Source organism: Vitis riparia, chromosome 1, assembly GCF_004353265.1.
Source record: "Vitis riparia cultivar Riparia Gloire de Montpellier isolate 1030 chromosome 1, EGFV_Vit.rip_1.0, whole genome shotgun sequence".
Classification (NCBI taxonomy): Eukaryota; Viridiplantae; Streptophyta; class Magnoliopsida; order Vitales; family Vitaceae; genus Vitis; species Vitis riparia.
In genome coordinates, this window is record NC_048431.1 from 2,990,904 (window position 1) to 3,016,870 (window position 25,967).

The 25,967-nt window shown below is 35.0% G+C and overlaps 5 protein-coding genes across 7 annotated transcripts; 2 read left to right on the top strand and 3 right to left on the bottom strand.

Moving 5' to 3' along the window:
* Nucleotides 1-4,828: 4,828 nt before the first annotated feature.
* On the bottom strand, nt 4,829-9,455 carry LOC117922003 (aluminum-activated malate transporter 9-like). 2 transcript variants are annotated; one of them, XM_034839961.1, is made up of 7 exons: nt 9,298-9,455; nt 8,651-9,021; nt 8,395-8,532; nt 8,046-8,315; nt 7,803-7,939; nt 7,561-7,707; nt 4,829-5,631 (listed from the first exon to the last, which is right to left on the bottom strand). In XM_034839961.1, exons 2-7 carry the CDS (start codon nt 8,997-8,999, stop codon nt 5,065-5,067), a joined length of 1,608 nt encoding a protein of 535 aa, XP_034695852.1. In that variant the 5' UTR covers nt 9,000-9,021; nt 9,298-9,455; the 3' UTR covers nt 4,829-5,064. The 2 variants fall into 2 exon arrangements, with proteins under 2 accessions (XP_034695852.1, XP_034695861.1); XM_034839970.1 differs by having other exon boundaries at nt 9,387-9,401.
* A 2,323-nt stretch (nt 9,456-11,778) lies between these two features.
* Nucleotides 11,779-12,713, top strand: LOC117925077 (30S ribosomal protein 3-1, chloroplastic). Its single transcript, XM_034843909.1, has 2 exons — nt 11,779-12,111; nt 12,188-12,713. The coding sequence occupies exons 1-2, from the start codon at nt 11,881-11,883 to the stop codon at nt 12,467-12,469; spliced, it is 513 nt and encodes a 170-aa protein (XP_034699800.1). The 5' UTR covers nt 11,779-11,880; the 3' UTR covers nt 12,470-12,713.
* A 289-nt stretch (nt 12,714-13,002) lies between these two features.
* Nucleotides 13,003-16,548, bottom strand: LOC117925070. The gene is made up of 5 exons (XM_034843896.1): nt 16,111-16,548; nt 15,068-15,161; nt 14,750-14,787; nt 14,517-14,652; nt 13,003-13,640 (listed from the first exon to the last, which is right to left on the bottom strand). Exons 1-5 carry the CDS (start codon nt 16,408-16,410, stop codon nt 13,225-13,227), a joined length of 984 nt encoding a protein of 327 aa, XP_034699787.1. The 5' UTR covers nt 16,411-16,548; the 3' UTR covers nt 13,003-13,224.
* A 36-nt stretch (nt 16,549-16,584) lies between these two features.
* LOC117925061 (homologous-pairing protein 2 homolog) lies at nt 16,585-18,915 on the top strand. Its single transcript, XM_034843883.1, has 6 exons — nt 16,585-16,742; nt 17,021-17,046; nt 17,732-17,999; nt 18,177-18,247; nt 18,350-18,538; nt 18,622-18,915. The coding sequence occupies exons 1-6, from the start codon at nt 16,715-16,717 to the stop codon at nt 18,718-18,720; spliced, it is 681 nt and encodes a 226-aa protein (XP_034699774.1). The 5' UTR covers nt 16,585-16,714; the 3' UTR covers nt 18,721-18,915.
* A 386-nt stretch (nt 18,916-19,301) lies between these two features.
* On the bottom strand, nt 19,302-21,432 carry LOC117932779. Of its 2 annotated transcripts, XM_034854192.1 has the most exons (6): nt 21,086-21,432; nt 20,904-21,007; nt 20,621-20,792; nt 20,400-20,522; nt 20,268-20,304; nt 19,302-20,216 (listed from the first exon to the last, which is right to left on the bottom strand). In XM_034854192.1, exons 1-6 carry the CDS (start codon nt 21,269-21,271, stop codon nt 19,483-19,485), a joined length of 1,356 nt encoding a protein of 451 aa, XP_034710083.1. In that variant the 5' UTR covers nt 21,272-21,432; the 3' UTR covers nt 19,302-19,482. The 2 variants fall into 2 exon arrangements, with proteins under 2 accessions (XP_034710083.1, XP_034710032.1); XM_034854141.1 differs by having other exon boundaries at nt 19,302-20,304; nt 21,086-21,431.
* Nucleotides 21,433-25,967: the final 4,535 nt, after the last annotated feature.

A 25,967-nucleotide genomic window follows, 5' to 3' on the forward strand; every position in this document is an offset into this window, starting at 1 on the left:
CTTATTTGCTCCCTTTATTGTGACTCCACTTGTGTATAATTTATCCATAAGCTAATTCCTTGCAATTGGTTTACCAATCTTTAACCCTCATTAATTAAGAAACTTCCATATTTTTTTCATGCATATGACTTGTCGTGTAGCGAAGACCCGACTCTATCTAACCATGCCTTTGAAATATAAAATAATAAATTACATTAATGAAAGCTGTGTTCCATGTCACATAACTTAAAAAACCATCAAAGGTTAGGTAGAGGCATGTCATCCACATTCCCATTCCACGCTCATTCCAAAACCAACCACAGCCATCCATATCTTAATTTAACTTTTTTTTAAACAATCTAAATTCTATACTATACTCAAACATCTAATAAGTTATTCTGTCGAGATTTTTTATTAAAAAAAAATATATATATATATATATATAGGGGGTTCACGTTGGTTTTAAAAAAATTTTATTGGCGAAATTAAAATATGATTAAAAATATAAAGGGCCTTTTTGTAATTTACCCAAAAATTTATTAGATATAAAGTAACTTCATTTATAAGTGAAACTAGTTACAAAGTATTATTTTTTGTCTTTTATTATTAATTTTTTTTTAAGTTGTAACTTATTTAAAATTAATTAGATGAATATAAAGCTATTATTAAACTTTATGAAAATAAAAATTACAATGGGAATAAAATATATATATATATAAAGAAAGAAGAGTAGAGGTTAGTTTGTAAGTGATTTTGAAAGGAGTTATAAGTATTTTTTTATAATTTATTTTTTAAAATTTAATTATAATTATCTATACCCAATCATATAAATATTATTTGCTTTTAGTCTAAAATGATCTTAGATGTTTAAAACGTATCTATATAATTAAAAGAGATCATCTATATAATAAAAAAAAAGAACGATATTTATATAATATTCACAACACATCTTTTTTATGTCATATAAATTGTAAGACTAAATAGATAAATATGAAATCAAACAAGTCTCCAAATCGGTCCAAATCGGAGTAAGGGATTGATTTTAATATCATTTATAACTACTCATAACTGCTCGTATAAAAATTATCTACACTCTCACTATTTTAAAACATATTTACATAATTAAAAGAAACCATATTTATATAATTCTAGAAATTTTTTCTGTATTTCTCAATTTTTTAAAAAGAATTGTTGTCCCTCCCATATCGATTCCGAGATAAATTATAAGAAAATTAAACATGTTTTTAATAAGTTAACGTCCATACATCTGTGAATTAGATTGGCCTTCAATTACGAGCCTACTAGGGAGAGCTTTGGGGGAGAAATATGAGCCAGAACCCTTCACGTGACTGAATCCACCCGTCCTCATCTGATCCCACGGGACACATCACTTGGTCACGCGTGTTCTCCTGCTTTTCCTCAAATTGCGAAACTTTTCAATGATGGTGCCTGGTTTTTTTTTTTCCTGTCGTGATGATTCATAAATAGTGGGTGTCAACGCTATACTAAGTTCTGTCCGCTCAGCAATCTTAATGGATTAATTAAAATTATTATACATTTACTAAAATAATTAAATAACACTATTAAAAAATAAAAATAATAATTTAAACCAATGAGTTAGATAAAAAAAGAAAAAGAAAAAAAGAAGGCATTTTAGAAAGTTCACATGGATATTGCCTACCATGTATTTAACCTGTTTAACAGTCTATTAAATCATGTCAAATTATTCTCTTTATGACCCAACTCATTAATTTTATATATCTATAAATATAAAAATTTAAAATAATTTTTAAACTATGAATATTATATAATTAAAAAATTAAATAACTAATTAAGGAATTTTTTTTATGGATTTGATAATAAAGATTAAAAATATTTTACAATAAAAATATTAAATAAAATAATAAATAAATGTTAAATTAAAATTTTAATTTACTTTTTGTATTATAAACATATTATAATTAAAAAGGAATTATTAAGTGTTTGAGTGATACGTGTTCATTTGGATGCCCTTATTCCTCTTAATATAAAAATAATAATAATAAAATCTATACAGAGAAAAGAGAACACACAAAAATATAGATTTTTACCTTCTATTTTTAAAATTATTCAAAAAAATTTTAAATTTGAGATAGTAATTTTTTTTAATACCCAAATCTTTTAAAATAATTTTAAAAATCATTTTTCATATAATTATTTAATATTCCTTATATCTTATATAAAAATTAATAATATTTTTAAATTTTAAAAATAAAAAATAAAAAGTGTATACAATCGACCATTAAAATTAATCGATTAAGATGAGTTGTGCCTAATGGGTGGTTTAACTTCCATTTTTTTTTTCTTAAAAACAAATCATTTAAGTTATTTGATTTACATTCAGAGAAGAAAATAGAACAACCTTATTGATATCTTATTGTTTATCAATGTAAATAAACCTTTTCTTAAGTGCATTTTGTTCCTGAAATTACAATAAATTATATGCTTAAAATCAACATCTGAATGTATTAAGATAAATAATTTTTATATTAATCCTTATTTGATAGAAAATAATTTAAAATATTTCTAAAAATATTAAAATGATAGAAATTATTATAATAAAAAATTTATCATTATCATTCTTGAAATAATAATTTTTATCTTTATTTTCTATAATTAAAGTAAAATATTTTAAAACTAAATATGATTAGATTATTATTGTCTGAGTGAGATGAGAGTAGTGACAGGTAGGACATTGATCGATAGTTGTGGTGGCAATCACAATAGGGGCATGGTGTTGAACAAGACAAAACATGAAGCAGAGTGAATGGGATGGGTTGAGGATAAGCGAAGAATAATTTTTTTTTCATTAAAAAATGGTAAAATGTTTTGATTTTTTTATATAATAAAAAATATTTAAGAATAAGTAACAAGTCAAATAAAAAGTTAAAAATAAATTATTTAAAATCTAAAAATATATTACTTTTTATAATAAGTTAAAAAACAAACCATGCCTTACTACACCATGGTCAATGTATTTTTATTTTTTCAAATATATGCTTATATCAAATTAAATAAATATATTTTTAATGTAATTAAATATTTATAATATAAAAATTAATTTTTTGCATTTTTTAAAACATAATTCAAGTAAGAGATTAAAAATCCATCACACACCCACAATTTGGATTCACTTTTTGCTTTTTGTTTTTAAAAATAAAAAATATGTTAAAAAAATATAGATTTATTTTTAAAATCACTTTTAAAATATTTTATTTTTTAGTGTCTTGAGATATTGAGTGATTGAATATTGACATGATACAAGCACCACCATGCAAATTGCAACCCCTAAATCCTAATCAAAGGAGCACCGCCGGACAAATTGTGACCCTTGATCAAATCAGTAGGACCCGTAAAAAGGTGTCATCTCACCCTCCAATCCTTCTGCGACGCGGTGAGTTGGGTTGAAAATTGAACTTTAAATGAGCACAGAACCTGGAGGAGGGCCAATGGGAAACAATGGTTGGGTACTGAAAAGCGTGACCACATGACTGCGATCCAACCAATTGAAAGCGCCTGGGCATCCTTACGAGGATTGGATTTGGCTGGTTGCGTATAAGCCACGTGAAGCTCACAAATGCCACCATCAATAGTCATAAGCTTTGCTGAAAACAGAAAAATGCCAGTATGGAGAAGAGTGGGTCATTCTCCTTCTCTACTTGCCACCACATCGGACCAGGATCACATGGTTTAATACTTTTCTACCAGCGTAACTAGTAGTCTAGTACAAGCACAGAAATAGAAAGTCTTGATTTGAGAAAGCATAAGAGATGTGAAGGCCCACTCCTGTTAGAAATATGCCTTTACAGGATGATGAATTAAGCCACTCGGCCACACAGCATGCAAAATATTTTGGTGTTTGGACAGGGTTAATTACAAGAGCAATGTTAAGGAAAAAAACTAAGGTAACTAAGTGTAGCATTCAACTCCTAATTTTCACGGCAGAAAATATATAAAAAATTTACATCAATACATAAAAGGAAAAATAATGAAACTAAGGTATAAATGAATGAAATTGAAGAACAAAATAACAAGTACGAGTAATAAAACCTAAATACACATGTGAAAGGACATAATTAGTCACACCGAACCAAAGTGTTAAAAGACTATTTAAAGTTAAAAGGTTTTGTAATTTCTTTTATCGAACATTAATATTTTAAAGTAAAATGTGTTAAGAATATTATCAAAAGTTTAAAATTCAACAAAATGTAAAAATTTATTACAGAGCAACTTGTAGGGAATTAAACCGAATTCTCGTGAGAAATAAAAAATTAGAGAAAACACACGTTAAAGAAAAACAATCACACACACAAGACAGTATTTACGTGGTTCGGCAATTTGCCTACATCCACGGAGTTGTAGGGATATCACTATTATCAGGGAAAAATACATAATACAACATAACGGCTACAATATTATCTCTATATATATAACACGGCAACCCCATCACACTAAAAAACCCTAATTACAAAAGGTGGTTCCACAATGAGCTAAAAGGCCCAACAGGTCTCAATAAATCTCCCATTAAAAAGCCATGCAATATTATTCGGATCGGGTCGTCAAATCGGATCAAACAAAACTAGGCTCCACAAAACCCAACACTACACCTATCATAAATCCAGAAATTTATGAAGGGGTTGCCCTTGGCCAAGTTCAGTTGTTTTAAACCACTTTTGGCATGTGTTTGCTTATTAAATTGCCTAAGAAATTGAGGGATGATTAGGGCTTGTATCACCCTCATTGTGGGACACAAGTCACACAACTAGGTAAACCGAGGAATCAAAGTTGCTAAGTGGAAGGTTTTGTCCAGTTTCAATACATATATGTTCCCTAATCTTATACACTTCAAAAAAAAGTGGTACATAGCCCTTCAAGAGAGTTTGTTTTCAGTTGAAAACAGAGAAGAGGCCAAGTGGATTGCAGCATCTCAATTCCCTTTTACAAGATCACAGTTTCCAAGCCTTGATCAAATGATCCTTCTGAATGACTTCTTCATGATTTCTTGCCATATATTTTGAACCGGGTGAATCCCAGATGTCAGTCAATTCACCTGGGTTTTCTAAATTCTGCTTTCTCACTTAGTTCTTGGAAGGAGTCAACAACATTTTGGAGCCTGGCAACAAATTCAATGAGAAGTGAAACAAATGTGGCCAACGACAAGGCACTTGCACTTTCATAAGTTCTAATTTCATCTTCCCTAATGACTGCATCAGCAATGAATGAAAGACGTGAGGGCCAAGGGGATTGTTTCCTCAACACGTCACCGGAGGGCGCCCAAGCTGGGAATGACCTTATCTCAAGCACAGTTTCACTAAGGGACTTAGACCCCAACTTCACATTTTCATTATCCTTCACATCCTCAAGGTTCACAGGATCTTCCACCTCTCTAGTCCGTCCAATCAACCAGCTCTCTGAATTTACTAGCAGATATGACCTCTGGTCTATCTTCTTTTGCATCTGCTCTGCTGCCTCATGCACCTCTTCAAGAATGTCTCCAGGGCTCAGTTTTTCCATCTTCTCTACTTTGTTTGCGAGCTCGCGTAGAACTTTAGCACCTTCTGTACCAACTCTCTGAAGCTCACTTTGAAAGACCAGTCTCCTCTCTGCAGGGGCCTGGAGATAAATAGATTGCTTTTTAATTTCCATTATTCAATAAAACAACCAAATGATAGCAAAGATGTTGCAATGGCTAGCCTCAAACAAGCATGCAGTATGTAAACATGGATCAAATTTTTATGGGAAACCATTTTATACAAGTATAATTCCAAACAGAGTCTACTAGTGTCCTGGGCCCTTATAAACAGGGGAAATAATCAGACTGAAGTCACCCACTTTTAAGACACCGGAGCCATGTTTGTAAAAACCTTGAAATTTTGAAGGGTCAACCCAAAGATGAGTTGTTTGACATGTACCTTCAAAAACTATGAAGGGTTTTAAGTGGTGGCTGTAAAATCAAGTTGTCTTAAGGCCAATGAAGATTTGGTGTCTCACCCAAATCTGAATTTTCTCTGGGAAGTGGAGAGGTTACTAGAGCACAGAAACTGAATATTGAAAATTCACTTTAGTAACTAGATCCAAGACAGCTGTAGGGGCATAAAAAGAGGTACGTCTAACTCCCATCTAAGAGTGTTCAAACATGTAATCAAGGATGAGAGAGGTCAGACAAGATCAAGCAAGGATGATCTGCAACAAAAGGACAGAACACATTGCCCTAGAAAAGAAGATTCTCTAAGTTAGAAAAAAGAGAGATTTACATTTGAAGCAAGGAAAGTAATAAATCAAAGTTCGCACAATTCCCAACAATGCCAAGAATTGAGAAGAAGTAGGTCACAACCATAACCATACCAGAAAAGGTACTCAAGGAAGGGGCTGCCTTCATATGTATTTAGTCAACTACGACTTACAGGTGGGTCAACTTTGCACAAGACCGACCTCCTCATGTACAAGCATGGGCCATCGCTGTAGTATAGACCTCCAGCCTAAGGCTCTCAAATGTGCTTTCGAGCAGATAAATTCAACTTTCATCAAAACCCAAAAGTCTTTCACTATATGAAAAGATGTTCACACCAGATCTTTCCTACTATCTCTCAACTTCAATCAAAGGCTGAATAAAGAGAATTCCAAACCAAAACTGCAGAAGTAAAACTAAACCCGAAATCAAACTGCAAAACTATACCCTCAAATAGAGACTACCTCTTGAAATGGTTTTGAAGGCTTACAGTCGATTTTGAGCTAATTATTAAGTTAGGAAAGACTTAAGTCAAAATTATGCTAAATTAAGTGAGAAATATGAATGCACTACCATGCAAGCAGAGCACTGCTATTCCCAAACATCTTATACACAAATAAAAGCATGTACAACCTCCAACAATTTCAAACATAACTAGCCCTTAGCATACAAAAAATTAGCAAATCATTCAGCTTGGTTGCTAGCACATGAACTGTTTCAAAGTAGATAAGACAAGTTTTGAATTAAGACAACAAAAAACCCTTGCTAGATTACTCAAACAGCCCGAAGACCCAAAGAATGAGAATTGAATATCCATCATTAACCAACAATCCACCGGACTCAACTTAAGCTCAGTCTGTGCCCCGTAATCAGAGCCAAAAGGATGAATTTAAGTGGGCTCATTCCTGAACTACTCTCCAAAGAGTCGAGCCATGGGGAAACCAGGTCTCTTAATCACCATGAAAGTACAAGCTTAGGAAAATGATGTAGATCATCATATGCATAACCCTAGTAAGTCAAAGGAGGGGGGAAGGGAAGAGTTCACCATATTTACTAATTGTCTAATCATACTGAAAAAATTTTGCTTCTTCGAAAGCAAAGTCAAGTTTAACGTGGAATACTACGAAAGGTTTTTCAGGCTGCTATGACCAAACAGGGCAACTCATCTGCAACTTCCAGAGATGTTTGCCAGTACAAAAATTTAGGGAGATGAGTCTTTAATTTTTGAAAGAATAAAGACAAAAATGAAACTTGCAATCTGATTTACATTAACAAGAATAAATCATAGTATTCTACTGGGAAAAAAAAATCACCTGAATTTCAGAAAGAATGCATCCGTGCAGCGCCATAACCATGAATGCACAATGCCTCAATGCACCGCTTAATTTGACATAGTTTTTCCAAGGATAGTTAAACATTCTATACCGGCCATGAGGCGGTTCCCAGATGGCAAACCCCAACTGCACAAACGAGAATGAGAAAAAACATCACAACTCCTGCATTTTTGCCTAAAGACCGAAAGGGATAAATAAATCCCATATGATTAATCATATACCAGAGTAGCCTCCCGGCTGGTAGATTCCACAACTGATCGGTAGCCATTGGATAGTGGGTCATCAGAAGCTTGGTGGGTATGTATTTTTTGGGGAACTCTCTCATATTGGACACATTTAAGGTACCCATTAACACATCCTAAACAGAAACTTGAAGGAATTACTCAAGAAAGTGAAAATGATGGAGCAAATAACAGAGTGATTCAACTAAAGAATTTCCTCAGCAGATGTAAAACTCAACCAACCTTCCAGCGAAGTAGCAACTCCCTTGAAATTCTTCACAACCAAGCTGTGTAGATCCTCCCCTGCCCATATGGGGTAAAAGCATATGTTTACGATGAAACAAACACCACCACCAACTGCAATTAGCACTAATCGGATTACAACTGCCTGATTATATTCCCTAGTTCTGTTCCCGGCCATCATTAGGATGCAGTATGTCATAATGAACACTCGAAATCCATACTCATAAGGCGCCATTGTTGGGTATAGTTTCAAATAGCTTGTGAAAAATCCTAACAACAAGAGAAAAGCAGTTAGAAATTGGGAGAAAAGAGCATAAAAAGAGAACCAACTTCGTTTGATTTGACAAACCTGTAATGAAAATGCTTATAACGATCACCACTTCTTCACATGGCCCTGCAAGCACGGATAACTCAGCAAAGCCAAAGGCAAGTATTCCAGCGCATAGTGTCCCCAGCCCGCGATTAAACCCTTTAATAAAGGTTGCTCCTGCAGAAGAAAATGGAAATCAAAAGGAACAAAATTGAAGGAAACTCAACTCATTAATATAGCTGAATCACCAGAGACAGAGAAATCCAGTTATGGATAGATGGAGAATGACTAGTACCTATGCTGAATTCAAACATCACAATGACTGTGAGAATTGCCCAGATTGAGTACTGCCCAACATCAGCTGGTTCCTTCCAGAAAATGAGCAGGGATACAAGAGACAATGCCAGTCCCATTTTCATGGCAAATATGATTTTCCGAGGATCAGAGCGACCCATTTCCCATGCTTTCCATGAAACATCTTGAACACTATTCCAGAAGTTCTTGAGTTTTTTCAGCAGCCAACTGAAAGAAATGCGTCCACTTCCTTCCTCACCATCAACTCCTTCCAAGCTGCCTATCAGAGGCAGCCTTTCCTTACTCTTGTCAGCAAAACCATTATTGAACATCGCCATTTTCATCACCATTTCTTCCTTCTACTGTTCTTCACTGAAAAACAGTCCATGGGAAGCCATAATTTTCCGAGTTATCAAACAAAAGAAACTACTTAAGCAGAGAGAACCTTCTGTGAAAATAAAAGCCAAAATGCTCTGGAGACATGCAGGAACATGTTCAACAAGACACGAAAAGTTAAAGAAAGAATGATTTTAATTTTCGTTTTCAAAGCTAACAATTAGGCTGCTTGTGAACGTGACAAGCCAATGAACCATCCCTTCACAAATGGAAAAAGAAGCAGAAGAGCAGAACAAATTAATGCTTTTATACCAAATTCGACTTCTGTTTTGCAAAGCGGAGAGTGGAATCAGCAGTGTGGAATCTGGACCAATGGAAGTAGAAGAAGCTTCGTCTCATACCTCAAGGTGTACTAGTGTGCTGCACCTTCTTGGATTTACCTTCCTTAGCGTGGTTCTGCAACTAACTATGATTTGATTTTAATCAGGATGAAGTAAATGCCCTCATGTTTTATAAATTTCAAATTCTTTTTTATGTTTATGATCTCTAGAAGATTTAAATTTTCTTGAGAAAAAAAGAAAAAGAAAAAATAGATAAAAACAAAACCCACTTTAGTCATTTTCGTTTTTATGATATTTTTACTAATTTTATAATAAATTTATTTCTCATATAAATTGTATAAAATTGGAATAATTTGATTTTTTTCAAGACAAAAAATATCTAAATTTTTTAAAAATAAATTTAGTTTTATTTTGTTTGAAAAAGTAGGCGTGAGTGGTGTAACAAAAATCAAGGTCAAAAAGAAAAAAGCTATTTGTGTGAGTGGTATAACAGTTCGTGTGAAAAGTATTTTTAAAAATAATTTATCCAAAACCCTTATTTTTAAAACATGGGTAACGCAGCAGTTCATGATTGTACTTCCAATTCAAAATCCTCCAACTGCCTTTCCTGTGGAAGGGGAAACTCGCTTGGCTTTTTCCATCTTTTCAACTTTCTGTCCAATCTTGGGTCGTCAATTTTCTAATCTAAATTATTCTCTGCATTCTTTGATCATCCAACTTCCCAGCGTGCTATCTGGAAACAGGCTTCTCAGAGCTATCTGGAAAGCAACCATCAACAAGATGGTGGGTTTACAGGACATAAAGATACCAAATCAAGAGCATAACTGACAAGCATGGGAGTTTCGGGGAATTTAACCTTTTTCTAACCTTTGTGATGCTGACTGGAAGCTTCGCCCATTACACTTTATGGTACATTTTGTTGTTTTAGGTCCAAGGAAGACCACAAAACCCAAAGAGTTTTGGTTAATCTCTGGTACAATGTGTCCAAAAATCAAATCTAACTTCTGGGGATAGGGAAAATGGGAGTACCATTTTTTGGCATTTTTATAATGATATACATCCGGATCATACTTGGAACCATTTATTCAATATCATTTTTTTCCTCCCATGTATCACGGTTTTATTTTATTTTTATTAAAAAAAAAAAAATTGTTTAAACCTGTACTTTGAACTCGGAGTTTCAGCAGAGTCTTAAAATCATACCTTAAACTTATGGTTTCTAATTTTTGTAAAAGCCACGTTTTCAAAATTACTCTTAAAATTGGCTTATAGGGCATGATGTCAAATATTATAAAAGATTTAACTTATTTTATTAAATATCAATTAATTTTTAGATGAGATAATTAATATCCGATTTTAGAGATTGGATTTATTCCATTTATGAATATTACTATACTCTTTGTAAGTGGTTTACCTTATTTATGAATGTTGTAGTATGTGACTCATATTGAGTGAAAAACATTTAAAGGAAAAGAGGCAAATACTAGAATGAAGCGGAGTGGAATGAAGTATAGTAAAGTGGAATGGTAACCCTAATTTGAGATATAGTGAAAATCTTCTTTTCTATTTTCGTAGACGTAGACAATCAATCGAACCACGTTAAATCTGTATATATATATATATTTTTTTTTCTAATTTTCACCAAGAATCATTGCATGAAAATCAACAATGAACAAAACCTATTTTTACATTATTAACAATTTAGAACTATGGTAGTCTATGCTCCTCTCGATCCCTTTTTGGTCATTGATGATGCTATATTCTTGATGGGATATACTCTATTTATGAATATTACTATTCTCTTTGCAAATCGGTTACCTAATTTATGAAAAAGATTATTATTATGTTATGGACCATTAAGAACAATAGTATTACATACTACTCTCAACCATTTGTTTATTAATAATGTTCTATTAATTATTTTATTGAAATTACTGAAAATATTATTTATTGATTTGAGTGTGATTTTGAAATTGGTAATAATAGTATTCTTCGTCATGAAATGGAGTAAAATTGATTATATCAAAATTAATCCGCAATCCTAGGTTGTTCCGTGTGATTATAAGTATGTTTTGAGTAACCTCACGATCCTATAGGATGAAGGAATGAATGTAATAATCGAATAAATTTTATTGAACAATTTGATTTAATATATATATATATATATATATAATATTTATATTAAAGGTAATATTAACATTATTATTGATTTTATTACCAAGTGAACTAATTTTTTAATTAGAATTATTGTATGAGGGATTCGAGTTTGACATGGTTATTTATAAGCAATTTTTCAAAGAGGCAAATAAGCTAGATGTTCGTTCACATCACTCATTTTGGTTATAGATGCGTATATGTACCTTGGGCCACTATAGAGAGGGTTCCGCCAAATCTTGGGCCCAATTGTCCACTACCCAAACCTTCTTCTCTCAGAATCTAAAGCCCGAAATCTCTTATCCAGACTCGCTTTTTTCACCTTTCAGGTTCTGAACCTTGTTGAAGAGATCATACATTATACAATCTCTACCGGTCTATAGAAGATAAGACACTATCCATGGCAGCTCAATCCAGTATTAACAGTACTTTCATATGCTCCTCATTTCCTTCACAAAACCCTAGTTTCAAAATCCCCAAAACCCCCTTTCCCTTGAACCCCAAACCCCTTTTTCTGCGGTCCTCCACCGATACTCCTGGCATCAGAACAAAACCCAGTATGAAACTTCAAAGACTCGCTGTTTCAGCAGAACCATCCACTGCAAACCCAATATCTTCTGAAGAAAATGAGGTCCAAATTGATCCCACTCTATACGCATATTTTTTTGGGTTCATGTTCTTGAAGTGTTCTATTTCAATTTATGCAGAAAGTTGAGGTGATTGTGAAGGTGATGGAGACACCAAGGCTGGTACTGAAGTTCGTATGGATGGAGAAGAACATTGGGGTGGCGTTGGATCAAGTGATACCAGGCTATGGCACCAATCCACTGAGCCCGTACTACTTCTGGCCAGGGAAAGATGCATGGGAGGAGCTCAAGTCCACTCTAGAGAGTAAGCCATGGATATCTCAGAAGAAGATGATTATTCTTCTCAATGAGGCTACTGATATCATCAATTTGTGGCAGCAGGGTGGTGGCAATCAATCTTAGAAACACTAATCTTGTTTATGAGTCATTACAGAAACAAGCCTTGTAATTTCGTCATTGGGGTTGCTGATGCTTCTTTCACCCTCCATATTTGAAATCTGAATTTTACCAAATCTTTAGTAGTTTTGGTTTGTATTCGCATTGAGAGTGTTCATAACACTACAGAATGCCATGTAAAATGAGGAAAACTCTCACCATGGTGCAACATTCTAGATTTTGAAGAAAAGTTCTGAAATAATTGCAAACATTGATTAAATTTGAGCACTCAAAAAACCTAGAATTCGTGGTGCATGGATCCCATAAAGGGCTGCAATTGAGAGAAAAGATTGCAGTTCATTCTGTTGGATTAAGCTCCAACATGTTATTACCGGTTGAAGCAAATTCATAATATAATATCAACAATTGATATAAACAGAAGTATTCTGATATGGATGAATGAGATACACTAAGCCTAATTCCAGAATTCATCCCAGTAGTAGGAATTGAAGGCACCAGTTCCCAGAATTTTGAAGTTAGGCATCATTGTGAGAGAGATATTTCTAGTGCTGCAAGCTCAATCAATGATGAGGACAAATGCCAGATACAAAAGCGTCTCGGCTGATATTCTATAAAAGGATTCAGGGGCCAAATAAACAGAATGTGTACATTTTTTCTTCCTTATACAAAGAACAGCCCTAAAAGGAGTTCTCCATTCAAATTGGGTTTAAATCCTGTTAAGGTAATTGTTTGATATACAAAACCAGTAATGCTGCGGCTAACTATGGCTCCTCATCAAGATTTAAAAACAGAAGGTAGGCAATCAGGCCAACCACGGGGACAAATCTGAGATAACGTACAAAGCTTACCTTGCTTTTCTGAACATTTTGTAGGTTGTCACCTATCAACCAAGGCTGGAAGATTATGTAAAGGCATATGTCCCAAATGAAAGCATAAGCCAGCCTCTCTGATCCCAGATAGCTTACCAAGAACTCCAATCTGTCAGCTATACTCCCAAAATTACTGTCCTGTCGACCAAAGAATGCCCACAATGCAGATATCAAACACACAGCCCCACCAATCAGTCCAACAATGGGAGCACCGTGGATCATCACAGAGCCCAATCGAGAGGGCTTTCTTGGAATGTACTCTGCATCTTCATCATTCAGCCGAATAGCCATGTATGGTATTAAGAATGCTGGCATCACATGAACAATGGCGTACGTCAGTCATCGAAAAATGCAGGTGGACTTTCACAAAATTTTCTTAATGAAGAGGAAAATCAAAATAGGCAAGCAAAGAACTAATGCAATGTTATCACATGTTAACACACATTTTCATTAAGTTTTAAGAATGTTCACAATATGGTAACATGTGAAAAATTGATACAAGGTACAATCCCCAAAAGATAATGATATAGGACCTTTGAGAGATGAAGGAATCTACACAGCTGCTTGCAAAGTTGATTTCTTTTATGAACTTCTACTTTGATTATGTTGTTTTTAAGATTCAGATATTATTTTGAAGAGCAAGACCCAAACCCACACAACGTACAACTCCCATGGGGGCCATGGCCCCCTTGCAAGAAACAAAGGAGAACAGACAGTACACCAACACCTAGGAATAGAAAAGGTCTAGTGCTCAAACCAAGTCCCAATGAATTACTATCAAAATTTTGGTACTAGGAGAAGTTCCCTTTTAGTATGACAAATAATTTGGAGTTTGGACGTAAACAAATATATATGGTCGGACAAGAGTATGAAAAGAAAGGCCTTTCATTTGAGAGCACACCTAATGTACGAAAAGGTAAAAAAGAAAAGTCAATATCCTTACCCATTCCCATCTAATCTAGACATCTATTTTTCTCATCACTCTAATTCTGGACACCAAAAAGCAAGGTAATAGCAAGCAATCAAATGAAATGTTGTCCTAAGGGTGGTCCTATACCAAGTATGGGTACGAATGGTCTAAACATATTAAATGGCGTTGATCTTACTCTCAGCCCACACAATCAAGCTTATGGTCTTTTGCCTTCTTGCTACCTATCAAGCAGGAGTTTAGAGAGGAAGCATACTATTTGTAAGGAACATCTGGAAGCCCCATAAGACATCCAGAGACCCCTTGTATCTGTCTCGCTTATAGTCTGTAAATAGCAAAGGAGCAAACATGAATGTCCATCCAATAACAAAGTTGAAAAGTCCTTCAGACATCTGATGCAAAAAAAAAATGCAGTGTCAGAATTATGTTTTAGATAATAAACATGGAAAAATATATTTGAATGCTTTAACTGTTTATAACAGTTCTCACCGGGTGAAGCACTGGGGACTCAATCAGATGAATGCCAACTACTCTGCCAAAAAATACATTGCACAAATGATCAAGGATTGAAACATAAGAATAGGGACTGGTGAAAATGGGATGACTATTTTGGGGTTTCCTCTTAGAAATGAGACGAATGGGTGAAAGTAACATGTAATAAAGTGACTGAATTTTTAGGGTAGCACTTAGGCCCCGATCATGCAGTATGACAATACAATCAGAGATCATCAAAACTTTCCATGGTAGTTCACAGGATAATGTTATGAGCATCACATTTATGGCACAACCAATAATAATTGAACTTACCAGAGTTCATCAAAGGCAAGATGAAAAAGAAATTGAGAGAAAGACCAATAAGAGAATTGATTGTGTACGAACTGATGGCCCATACAGGATCACCCTGTTGAATATGAAAGAAAAAATGTAAGTCAAATTAACTAATTGGTCATTTTCCTTTTGTGTTATTTTCTTCAAAAGAAGCAGGGCAAACCAAAATCAAACAAGGCCTAGAACATGCAAGATACACAACAGACGTTCAAAGCCCAACCTCAAACCACACAAAATCTAGGAACTCCAAAAGAGACAGCCCTGATTACTAGAGGAGAGAAGAAGAGCATCAAAGAAAAAGAACCTAAGCAAAGCTATCTTTGAGTCTGAAAATTGCCAAGTCCCTATTCTCAAAGATCTTCTATCCCTCTCCTCCCAGGATTCAAAAAGGTCCTATCATCCAGAGAATTTACTAGTTGGTCACCAGCCATGATTCACCAACCACAAAAGAACTCTTTCATGGTTCTAGGCAAAATCTTGCTTCAGAAATCTTCCATGGTCATCTTGAGAATCTAATAAGGATGCCAAGTACAGAAAAATCTAAAGACAAACCAAAAACATGCATTCCTAAAAAATAGCAAGCTTTGAGTTGCTTGTACAGGAATTACGTTTATATTCCAACACAAGTCTAGTCAATCGAAATGACATGTAACCGGCATCTTATAAACAAGTTTTCAGCAAGTAGAAAGTAGGTATTCTCCAAGTAATTGAGCAAACAATGACCTGTATTGATGCTAATATTATTTTGTGTTTGATCATTGTCGGTGACCTAAGTTAAGAGTTGGCATTCTCCAAAGGACTTGAGCGAACAATAACTCATACCCACTTCTCAACTGTAACTTATATCATACAAAATCATTCCTTAGCATGTAACAGTCTCAAACATTCAAAATAAGGCATGCACAATATTGGTGGGGGCGGTGAACCCTAATTAGACTCATTCATAAAATTAAACTTCGAACTAGCAATAACGACAGTGGCTTAGTTACGAGGAACGAACAGTAGAATCAAGAGACACCTACAGGCGCATATGGCAGGAGAAAGAGCCAGAAGATATAGATCCCCTCAGCACCCCACAGAAGAATCTGAAGGAGCCGCCGCATACCGTCATCACCCTCCACCACCACCTCCTTCTCCTCCCGCGGAGAAGCACGGCAGACGAGAGGAGCAAAACGTAAGGAGGCGATGTTTTGTGTGTGGAAGTTGACGGATGGTCTTCTTCGTTGATGCAATTGCATTTGATACCGAGTCTGAGACAGTGATGAGACCCAGAAGCGAGTACAAATGTTGTTGCAGAGCAAAGCTGGAGATGCCATTGTCATTATCAATACGTCGTCGTTTTGAAGTCCCCTAGGCCACTGCCGGTTCTGGTGTTCAGCTACTATGGTGGAAGTGGATAGATCAGCAATAGGGCGGTCGGTTCTGTGTGGTGCCAAAGTGGCAAGGTTAGGTTCGTGATTTCAAATTTGATTCAGGGGCAATTCAGTAACGTTGCAGTTATTTGCGCCGTTTAAATTCTCAAACGACGTCGTTTGGCACTAATTCCTCCCTCACCCTCGTAAGGCATCAACCAGTTGATTTTTGCCAAAGGGAAAGGGTACAGGATTTTCCCGCGCTTTTCAATCAATGGCTCCCAAATCCGATAGTGTCGAAGGTGAAGCCTTCGCCGCCAGATCTCGAGCTTCAACACAGCTTCTTTTTTTCTTCTTGTCTTCTTGGATAGCTGAGGCTATGATGAGCAATTTGGAAGCACAATCATTGCTTGCGGTGAAAGCAAAATAAAATGTTTCATTGATTTTTGTGGCTCTGACTGTTTCCAAATTGCTTGCCAAAATGTGTCAAAAGGAGTTCGTTTACAGATATGTCGTTTATTAAATAATTTGTTCTAATCTTCTTTCCTTTCGTTAATTCTTTTTAGTGTAAAATTTGCAGGAATTGTGCTCAACTTCGTAAATGAGGTATGCATTCTTCGGAATTCTGATCAATTCATCTTTTCTTAATTTTCAAATCTGCTGTGTAAGTTAGTCCATTCAATTATTGTGTGTTTTCACCTGTAAGAAAATCAAATCCCAATCTGGGGAGAAAGAAAAAATTCAAGGTTGGTTCACGCCAGATCGCTTTATATAGATGGTTGAATTTTATGAACACCATGCATTATGCAGGGTGTCCAAACATTCCAGTAGTCTCTGTTTGGTTACTGAGAAAACTGAGGAAAAGGAAAAAAAAAATGCTTCTTCTTCTTCTTCGCAAAACTTTTAGTGAACTCAGCCAAGCAATTGAACAAAATTCAATTATGATAGTGGAAAAAATTAGGTAATGGTTTTTCTCCCTCTCTTTTCATAATTTCCTTCTGATCAGAATACAGATTTAGAGAATTCTAAGAGTGAATCCTATTACTATGAAATCAGCATTTGGTTCCTTCATTTGTAGGTACAATATGCTTGGTTCCCCTAGCCATGGGGAAACAGTACTCTCAATATTTTGTGTTGTTTTGCGGTGCAGTACTGGATAATCACTGAAAACCCCAAGACTGTTTTCCTTAATGCACATACTTTTATAATAGTAAAGGAAATTAGATACTATCCTTCTATTGTTGTTTATGTAGTGATTTCAGTGACGTTTCAATTTCTTTTCCTTATCCAGCAAAACAGACCACTGAATTCTCAAAATGTGGCTGATTCACTGCAAAAGTTCAACCTCAAAAAGTCTTCTGTTCAGAAGGCACTGGATGCTCTTGCTGATAGTGGACGGATTTCATTCAAGGAGTATGGTAAGCAGAAGATATACCTTGCTCGGCAGGATCAATTTGACATCCCAAACAGTGAGGAACTTAGCCGGATGAAGGAAGAAAATGCCAAACTACAACAACAGCTGGAAGAACAAAAGAGAGCAATTAGTGAGGTTGAGGGAGGTATTCTCCTTTATTATACCTTTTTGTTTCTTCCATGCAAGCGATAAAGTTTAGGATGTGGTTGGATGGATTATCTAAATTCTTAACCATTCAAAATCTTTCGAGTGTCAGGCTTTAAATTCTGCTTTCTAAATCCAAATTCTCATGAACTTCATATCATATTCTTTCACTCTGCAGAAATTAAAACTCTGCAGTCAAATTTAACTCTGGAACAGATACGTGCCAAAGAAGCAAAACTAAAAATGGAGGTGGGTCATAGAGAATCATAGGCATCTCTTTCCCCTTTCCTTAAAACTAATACCAAGGGCTGCTAAACTAAAGAATGCTGTCTCTTTTGATTTCTATGCCAGGTTGAGGAAATGGAGGACAAATTGAATAACTTGCGCGGAGGAGTTACTCTTGTGAAATTTGAAGACAGAAAGGTGGTTGAGGAAATGTATTCTGATAGAATAAATCAATGGAGAAGGCGTAAAAGGATCTTCAAAGATCTATGGGATGCTATAACAGAGAACTTGCCAAAGGATCTCAAAGAATTTAAGGTTCCTTATCTTGTTAATGTCTTATCTGAACCTGTACTTGTCCTTGAGGGAAATTGCTTCTAACAACTGTTAATATTTTACAGGAGGAACTTGCAATTGAATATGATGAAGATGTTGGTGTAAGTTTTCAGTTACTTTGTGATCTCATGCAGCACAGAAAGAAGCGAGCTAGATGCCAATGACCCTTTAGAAGTGTCTCATACTCGTTCAGGATTCAGGCATATATGTTCCTTTGTATTTTCCTAAAAGATAAGTCTGTCACAAAGAGTAGTAGATTCTGCATGCTTTTGAGGTTTATAACTGTATGGATGTTATATGTTGAAACATATGTTTTATAAATGATGGATGATATGACAGCCATGACAGCCACTTCAAAACACCCTTGCCGTACAACAGAATATCGGGCATAAGGCCCCATACTCCTGTTATATTTCTGACGAAAACCAAAGGGTATGTTATTCGGCTACCCTTTTCCTTAACCTTGGCATTTCTTCATCGAGTCCCTTTTTTCATTTTTGTGGCATGAAGTAACACCTGTTTGAGAAGGCATTTCATCAATGAGAACCCAAACACATCTTGTGTGATCCTTAATTTGCAAATAATCTTGAATGAGTGTGGATGTTGTTGTCAAAACTCTAAAGTAATACTTTTAGGGAATGTTCATATAATCTTGAAGGAATCTTAGGCTAATGGGCATCAGATTGATCATATTACAGTCTCCCCCAATTATTAAATTACCCCTTGAACACTGTAGTCTTAGCAATGAGTATAATAATTATCAACATCATAAAAAATTTAAAAGTCCCGCAATCCAAAGTCATTACATATTTCACATTCTCAAAATTATATAGCAGAAAAATGAAGGAACAAAACAAGTATATGCATGTTCAAACATGGTGCAACTTAAAATCAACAAATTTTTGACACACTCACTCCTATGCCTCTCAGTAACCTCGCACTCCTCTGGTTCTCACAGAAAAAGGCCTCTTCCCTGTGTTCAAATGCTGCACACTTGGCATTCCCAAACCCTCAGCAGGATGTGCTATGTGGTTCTTTGGTCCTGCTCTTGCCTTTATATCCACTTGAGAACTTGAAGGGATCTGCAGGGCAGGTTTCATATCAGAGCTCGAGTTACCACTGTGTTTGTTCCCACTTTCATCATCGCTGTCATCCAACACAATATCCTTCTCCAATAGCTTCATTACATCTGAAGACATTGAATTCACATTTAAACTGCCCCCAGCTGAATCTGAACTTGAAGAGGACATCGGTCTCATCAATTCTGCTGCTTTCTTTTTCCATTTGGACTGTTGAGCTTGACTTTCGTTGTGGATTTCCTCATCTTCCGATTCAGAATCCTGGTTCTCAACCGGATGGATCTTCTCTAATGCCAATCCATCATCTGATTTCTCAATCTCACCCGAATCCTTTTTGCCTGCAGCTTCATGTTTAGACTCATCACCATCAGATACTAACCTTCGCCGAGGATGGGGACTGTTTTGATCATCAGGATCATGGGATTCAGTTCGAGATAGCTCCACAGCAGCTCTTGCAGCTGCTGCTGCATAAGCTGCTGACTCAAAAGCTGCTTGAGCTGCATCAGCCACATCCTTATACTTCTTCCTTGTTTTCATTGAACCAGAGAACCCTTCGCCCTTTTCTATCTGATCTTCTGGCACCAAACTCTCCTCAGGCTTAGCCCCGCCTGAATTAGCTGATTGGTCTGGCTTGGGCTGGTTTTCCATCTGGTTTTTGTCCAATTTATCCTGCAATCATCACAAGGTAAGCCACACGCCATGGATGGATATCAATCTGTTGAGAAGTTAATAAGTATAAATATTCAAATAAACTACTTGCATACCTCCAAGGTAGCAGAAGAAGCCCCCTCTAATTGCAGAGTGATGCCATTCTCTGAAGCAATTTCTTTCAGCACATTCAATCTGACCTCCACATCCGGCGGCCTAACTGACAGCTTTTGTATCAACTACAGAAAATTTGACAGAATTTTTTTATTTTTCCATAAGACAATTACTTCTTCGAGAAAAACACAATATCAGAAAGCTGAAATTAATCCGACTTTACCCTAGGATTCACACCGCAATTGTTGCGCAGTTCAACAGCACGAGCCACAAATTCCTTCCCATAACGAGATGTTAAAACTGCGCGGATCTCTCGCAGCTCTTGGAACTCCCCGCATCTTGAAGTAGAATAAAGCAAACCTGACGCTGCCTCCTTCAGTTCATCAGGACACACTCTACACAAACATCATCAAAACCAAATATTGAATGAAATGAAATATCTGATTTTCAAAATATCACGACAAAAAATAAATAAATAATTAAATAAAAGGGAGACGAAAGCCTACTTTTCTTCTTCTATAATGCTGACTCTCTCCACCAACAGAAGGCAATATCCTTCGATCATAGCATACACGTCCAGCATGTTCTGCTCCTTGATCACTTGCTCAACCTGTTCAAACCCACCAATTAAACAAAAAAACCCAAGTCACAATTGAAGCAGCAAATCCAAACACGACAGGAAAATTACCCGAATAAGCGCCCTTTCATGGTGACCAAGGTTGAGGAGCTGAACCACGTCGGAGCGCGCCTGTGAGCAGCGAACCTGACGCTGCTTCTTCAAGATGGCGGCCCGGGAGATGGCGAGGTTGACAAGAGCTCTGAATTTGGAAGTCTTGAAATTTCTTCCGAGGAGAGCATCAATCTTCTTCCCCATGTCCTGCTCTACCACCAAGCTTATGTGACGTCAGATGAGGACTGAGAGGTGGCGGAAGCAGTACAGTAGGCGGAAGAGCACAAACAAGCCTGGCCTCTTTCGACCTTTACGAGATGACGAGAGAGAAAAAAGAAGGTAGGTGTTATAGCGTTGGTTGTGGGCGTTTTAGAAGGAAAATTGGATTCATATTACGTGTGGGGTTTTCTTACGAAGGAAGTCTTCTCTTTATTAAGATCGGTCCGAGTAGGGCACAGGTTACTACGCGGTGGGCGCGGGTGGAGATCCTGGAAATGATGTGTGGCCCCCACTGGAAGGAAATTGGGTTGGGCCGGACCTGTTCAGTAAGTGGGTTATCGGGTGTAAATTGGGTCCAATCCCTACATCAAATTCGGGCGAAATAATATTGACAGGTTTCTAGACTAGACCGACATAGTTGGTTTTTCCTCTTTTTAGTAAAAATAAAAATCAAATCAAATTAAAATAATATTTAAAAATTTTTAAAAATATTGAAAGTCATCCTTTGAACTGTTAAAGACTCTTTAGGTTTTTTCATTAAAAAAAAAAATATAGAAATTATTTTTAAGGATAACTTTAAAATCTGATTGTAGCATTTGGTTGGTAGATAGGTCAAGTGTCACTAGTCACTACCCTACAATTAGAGAAAGGTGAAGCCAGAATTTTAAACCTAAATTATAGGCTACAAGTTATTATCGTGATGCTACAGTCGGGGCAACGTGCGAAACGTCAAAGAATTAGATATCAAGAAAGGTTCCCCAAATGAAATTACGATCATCCTATGCAAATTCTACCAAAAAGTTGAAGGAAAGTTTGACTTATAAGGATGTGATCTCACAGATTACACATTACATAATGTAGAGAAGAGTCCATGAAACAAGACAACGGCGGCCCAAATCTTTTCCTCCTTCCCACGCATGTCGGTTAAGGCCTACGATCATATAAAAATAAATAAAATAAAATTCTTTGAATCTCCCAAGACGGTGGGACCCGTATCCATCGGGTATGAATTCCTTTCCATCCTGGTCTCATACGGCCAAAGTACTATCCGAGCATTGTTCGAGCAATAAATTCGAACCGTTAAAACATTCATGGGTGAAAATGTTAAGACTTTAAAAGATCATTGCTCATAAGACCAATTATTGGCATTTAAAGAAATAAAGATGCATGAGCAACGTAGCAACTTGATTAGATATTGAAATTCAGGATAAAAAAACTCTCAAAGAAAACTATTATCCTTGTATTTTAAAAACTAACTTAAGTTTCGACGTAACGTGCTAAAAAACCCATTCAAACATACCTTATTACAAGTATGTTTGTCTTTCACTCAGAAGAAGCAAATCCCAGTATTGATCATGCACTAACAAGATTATTTTAATTACCTTTTCATTATTATTAAAAGATAAATATGAAGATAAATATGGGTTTTGTTTTCTTTTTTTTTTCTATTCAATTAATAACATTATATCATAAGAGTTGATTGATTGAAAGTCTTTGCCCTTGGAATTGGCAATGGAAAAGCCATTTGGTTGTTGGGAAAATTGAAAGTGAATGATAGTATAAAAAACATAAGGTTATGATTTTGGGGACTTTCTGGTTGGTTTCCTTTGGCAAGTAGCGCAAGAAACGTTGAAAAACTGATCTTATTTCAGAAGCGGACAAGGTGACCAATGAATTGATCTACTGCGGACACCCATGATTGGATTAGATTAGTTGATAACTGCTTTCAATTCATCGCTCTCATTGGAAGTTGGATCATGGATGCCCCACAACTTTGACAATGGCGATCAAATATTTACCAGAATTTTACTCTCATTTTCCATACGTTGTTGTCTGCGACCACAGTACCTCTGATCATCGCCCACGAAAAATGGGCGAAAGAGGACTGTCCGTAACCATTGGTATTCCAATGTTCTAGAAGGCCTGGTGGCCCCAAAGAGAAGTAGTGGAAGATGTTCACTTAGTAGATGATTAGCTGTACTTTTTTTTTCGTGGTGGAGAGTGGTGGGGGGTGGGAATTTCTAAGAAGGGGAGAGTACAGGCAGATTATTTTTTAAAAATGATAGTTGAAATGTAAAAATTCATTTGTAAGACTTTTCATGATATGATTCCAAAAAAGAGACTTTCCATTCGCATGTCTCTTTATTTTCATTTTTTTCTAAATATCTTAAATGGAAGAAAATGGGTCACCCGATCTTAAAGAGATTTAGTTTAATCAAGTTAATCTTTTTTAGGTTTTCAAGAAATTAATGTAATTCAATGAATGATCATGGTTACCTTTGAAGACATAGGAACCAATATAAAACTATTCTTGTTGATGCGCATTTGAGTCAATTAAAATTATTTATACACTTAAATAATTGAAAATCATCCTATTATGCATTTTAAATTATATGTATTTTCATAAATTTAGATGGTTTCATATTTTTCAATGAATCCTTATTTAAATTTGTTATAATTTAAATATTTTCTTAAATTCATTGTTTACATGGAAGATAATTATCTAATCAATTTCAAAATTTTATCCTTCACTAATAAGGTTGTCTATTATAAATAGTAAGAGTTTGTTTATATTTTTTTCTCCCGGAAGTTTGAGTTTGTCTATATTTCCTCCTAATATCTATCTAGACTTAAAATCTAGAGGATGGAATAATAAGAAACTCTAGTAGTTTCTTTGATAAAAAAAGTTACCAATAGATTATAATTCAAGTTATAAAGATATTTCGCAGATACTTAGTAGACTGTAGTTTTATTTTTATCTTACAAAATTATTTCAAAAACTTATGTAAAGAGTTTATATGTTGATGTGGAAGCCTCTCTAGTGGTTATCTACCTCAATTTGACCTCATTTATGCTAAATTATATCAAATGATCTAGATGGTGGGGAGCTAGTTGAGTTTGGCTCAATAGGTAGACATGCACTTTTAATGTGCTAAAGGTCCAAAAAACTTGTTTTATTTTGTTGAGGCAAGAGCCTTGATCGGTCAAACCAATTACTCAATCAATTGAGTTTCAAGTCCCAAACAATCAACATTAAGGTATTAAATGTCTAACAACTAATCAATCGGTTGAACACAAGTTATGGGTTTTAGGGTTCTTGAGTTGTTCATTGATATTTTGATGGTTTTAAGAGCATTTATGCACAAGAAACCTTCAATTTTCTATTGTTTACATAACTACATTATCTTTCAAAGCTCCTAAATGCAATTTTTCTTTCACATGCAAATCCTTTTGTGCACCATCAAAATTGATTCTAGTATTCATTGTATTAAAGCCTAATTTGCTTCCTTGGAATCGAGTGTTCTTCATTCATTATTACTTTTACACTTGTGAAATTTATTGTTCAAGAAAGTTTGATATCTTGAGATGAAATTTTATGAAGTTTATTGGAATCTTGGAATCCAATTATAGGCATTGAAGGCTTAAGTTGAAAACTTTAGAGTTATTGAAACTTTTACTTGCATTGAAAGTTGAAGAGAGTAGACATTGGTCAAAATTTGGGTTGAACCACTATAATTATTGTTTTCATTTCTTTTTCCTTTTCCTTTCTTAATTTTCTCGTGTTTTAATTTACCTATTATCTTGTGAAATTGTTAATTGCCTTAATTTAGTTTAAACTTTTGAAGAATAAACCATCGCTTAACTCATTCTTCTCTTGGGTGATTAACTAGGTTAGATTAGTTATCTTTCATAAAACCCAACATCAAACCCACACAAAAAAATCACAACAGAATGGGCATTTAGCATTTCAATTTTTATTTTCTTCCAAAAGAGACTTACAAAATGAGAAGAAACTCAATGGAAATAGAAAGATGTTTCCACAAAATGAAGTTAAGTTAATAGAGGAAAAGCAAGATCTTGCTAAAAAAAATAGAGATCGATATGGAAAATGACAAATTATTAATGATGGAGAATTTGATTAAAAGTGGAATATTCTTGTCAAAAATAAAGATAAGACAACAGAAAAAGCTGAATCTTATAAAAAATAGAGATTGATAAGTGAGATAATAAGGAAAACAATGATTTATCGTTAATGGAAGAATCTTGTAGAAATAAGATATCATTTCATGATGATGAAGTGACAAAGAAAAGCAAAATTTTTTATTTTTTTATTTTTTTGGAGTTTTCCCGTTTTCAATTTTTGTTTTGAAAATTCAAATTTCAAAATACAATATTTTATTGAAAAAGAAGACAATATTTCTCGGATTTTAAAAACGGCCATTAGTACCACCCTTCTTGTATTTTTCTATTTTGACAAAAAAAAACAGCCTATATCCATTTTCCTTAGTACCCGTCAAAGTAGGTGTGACAATGTGCCAACTTCCTTCTCTCCTTCAGGTCTTATCATTACTGTCATTTTTATGAGATCCACAAATATGAATAAGAGACGTTTTTTAATCGGACATTTAAAATTTCTAAAATGCGAGGATTATTTTCAATTGAATTAAAAAAAGCGTATAATTTTTTTACTTTCCAATTTCCTTTTTCACAAATGCCTTGCATTTTTATTCTTTACAAAAACCTAAATTAAAATTTCTAAAATGTGAGGATTATTTTCAATTGAATTAAAAAAAGCGTACAATTTTTTTACTTTCCAATTTCCTTTTTCACAAATGCCGTGCATTTTTATTCTTTACAAAAACCTAAATTTATCTCACCCGTAGCAAAATCGTGAAAAATC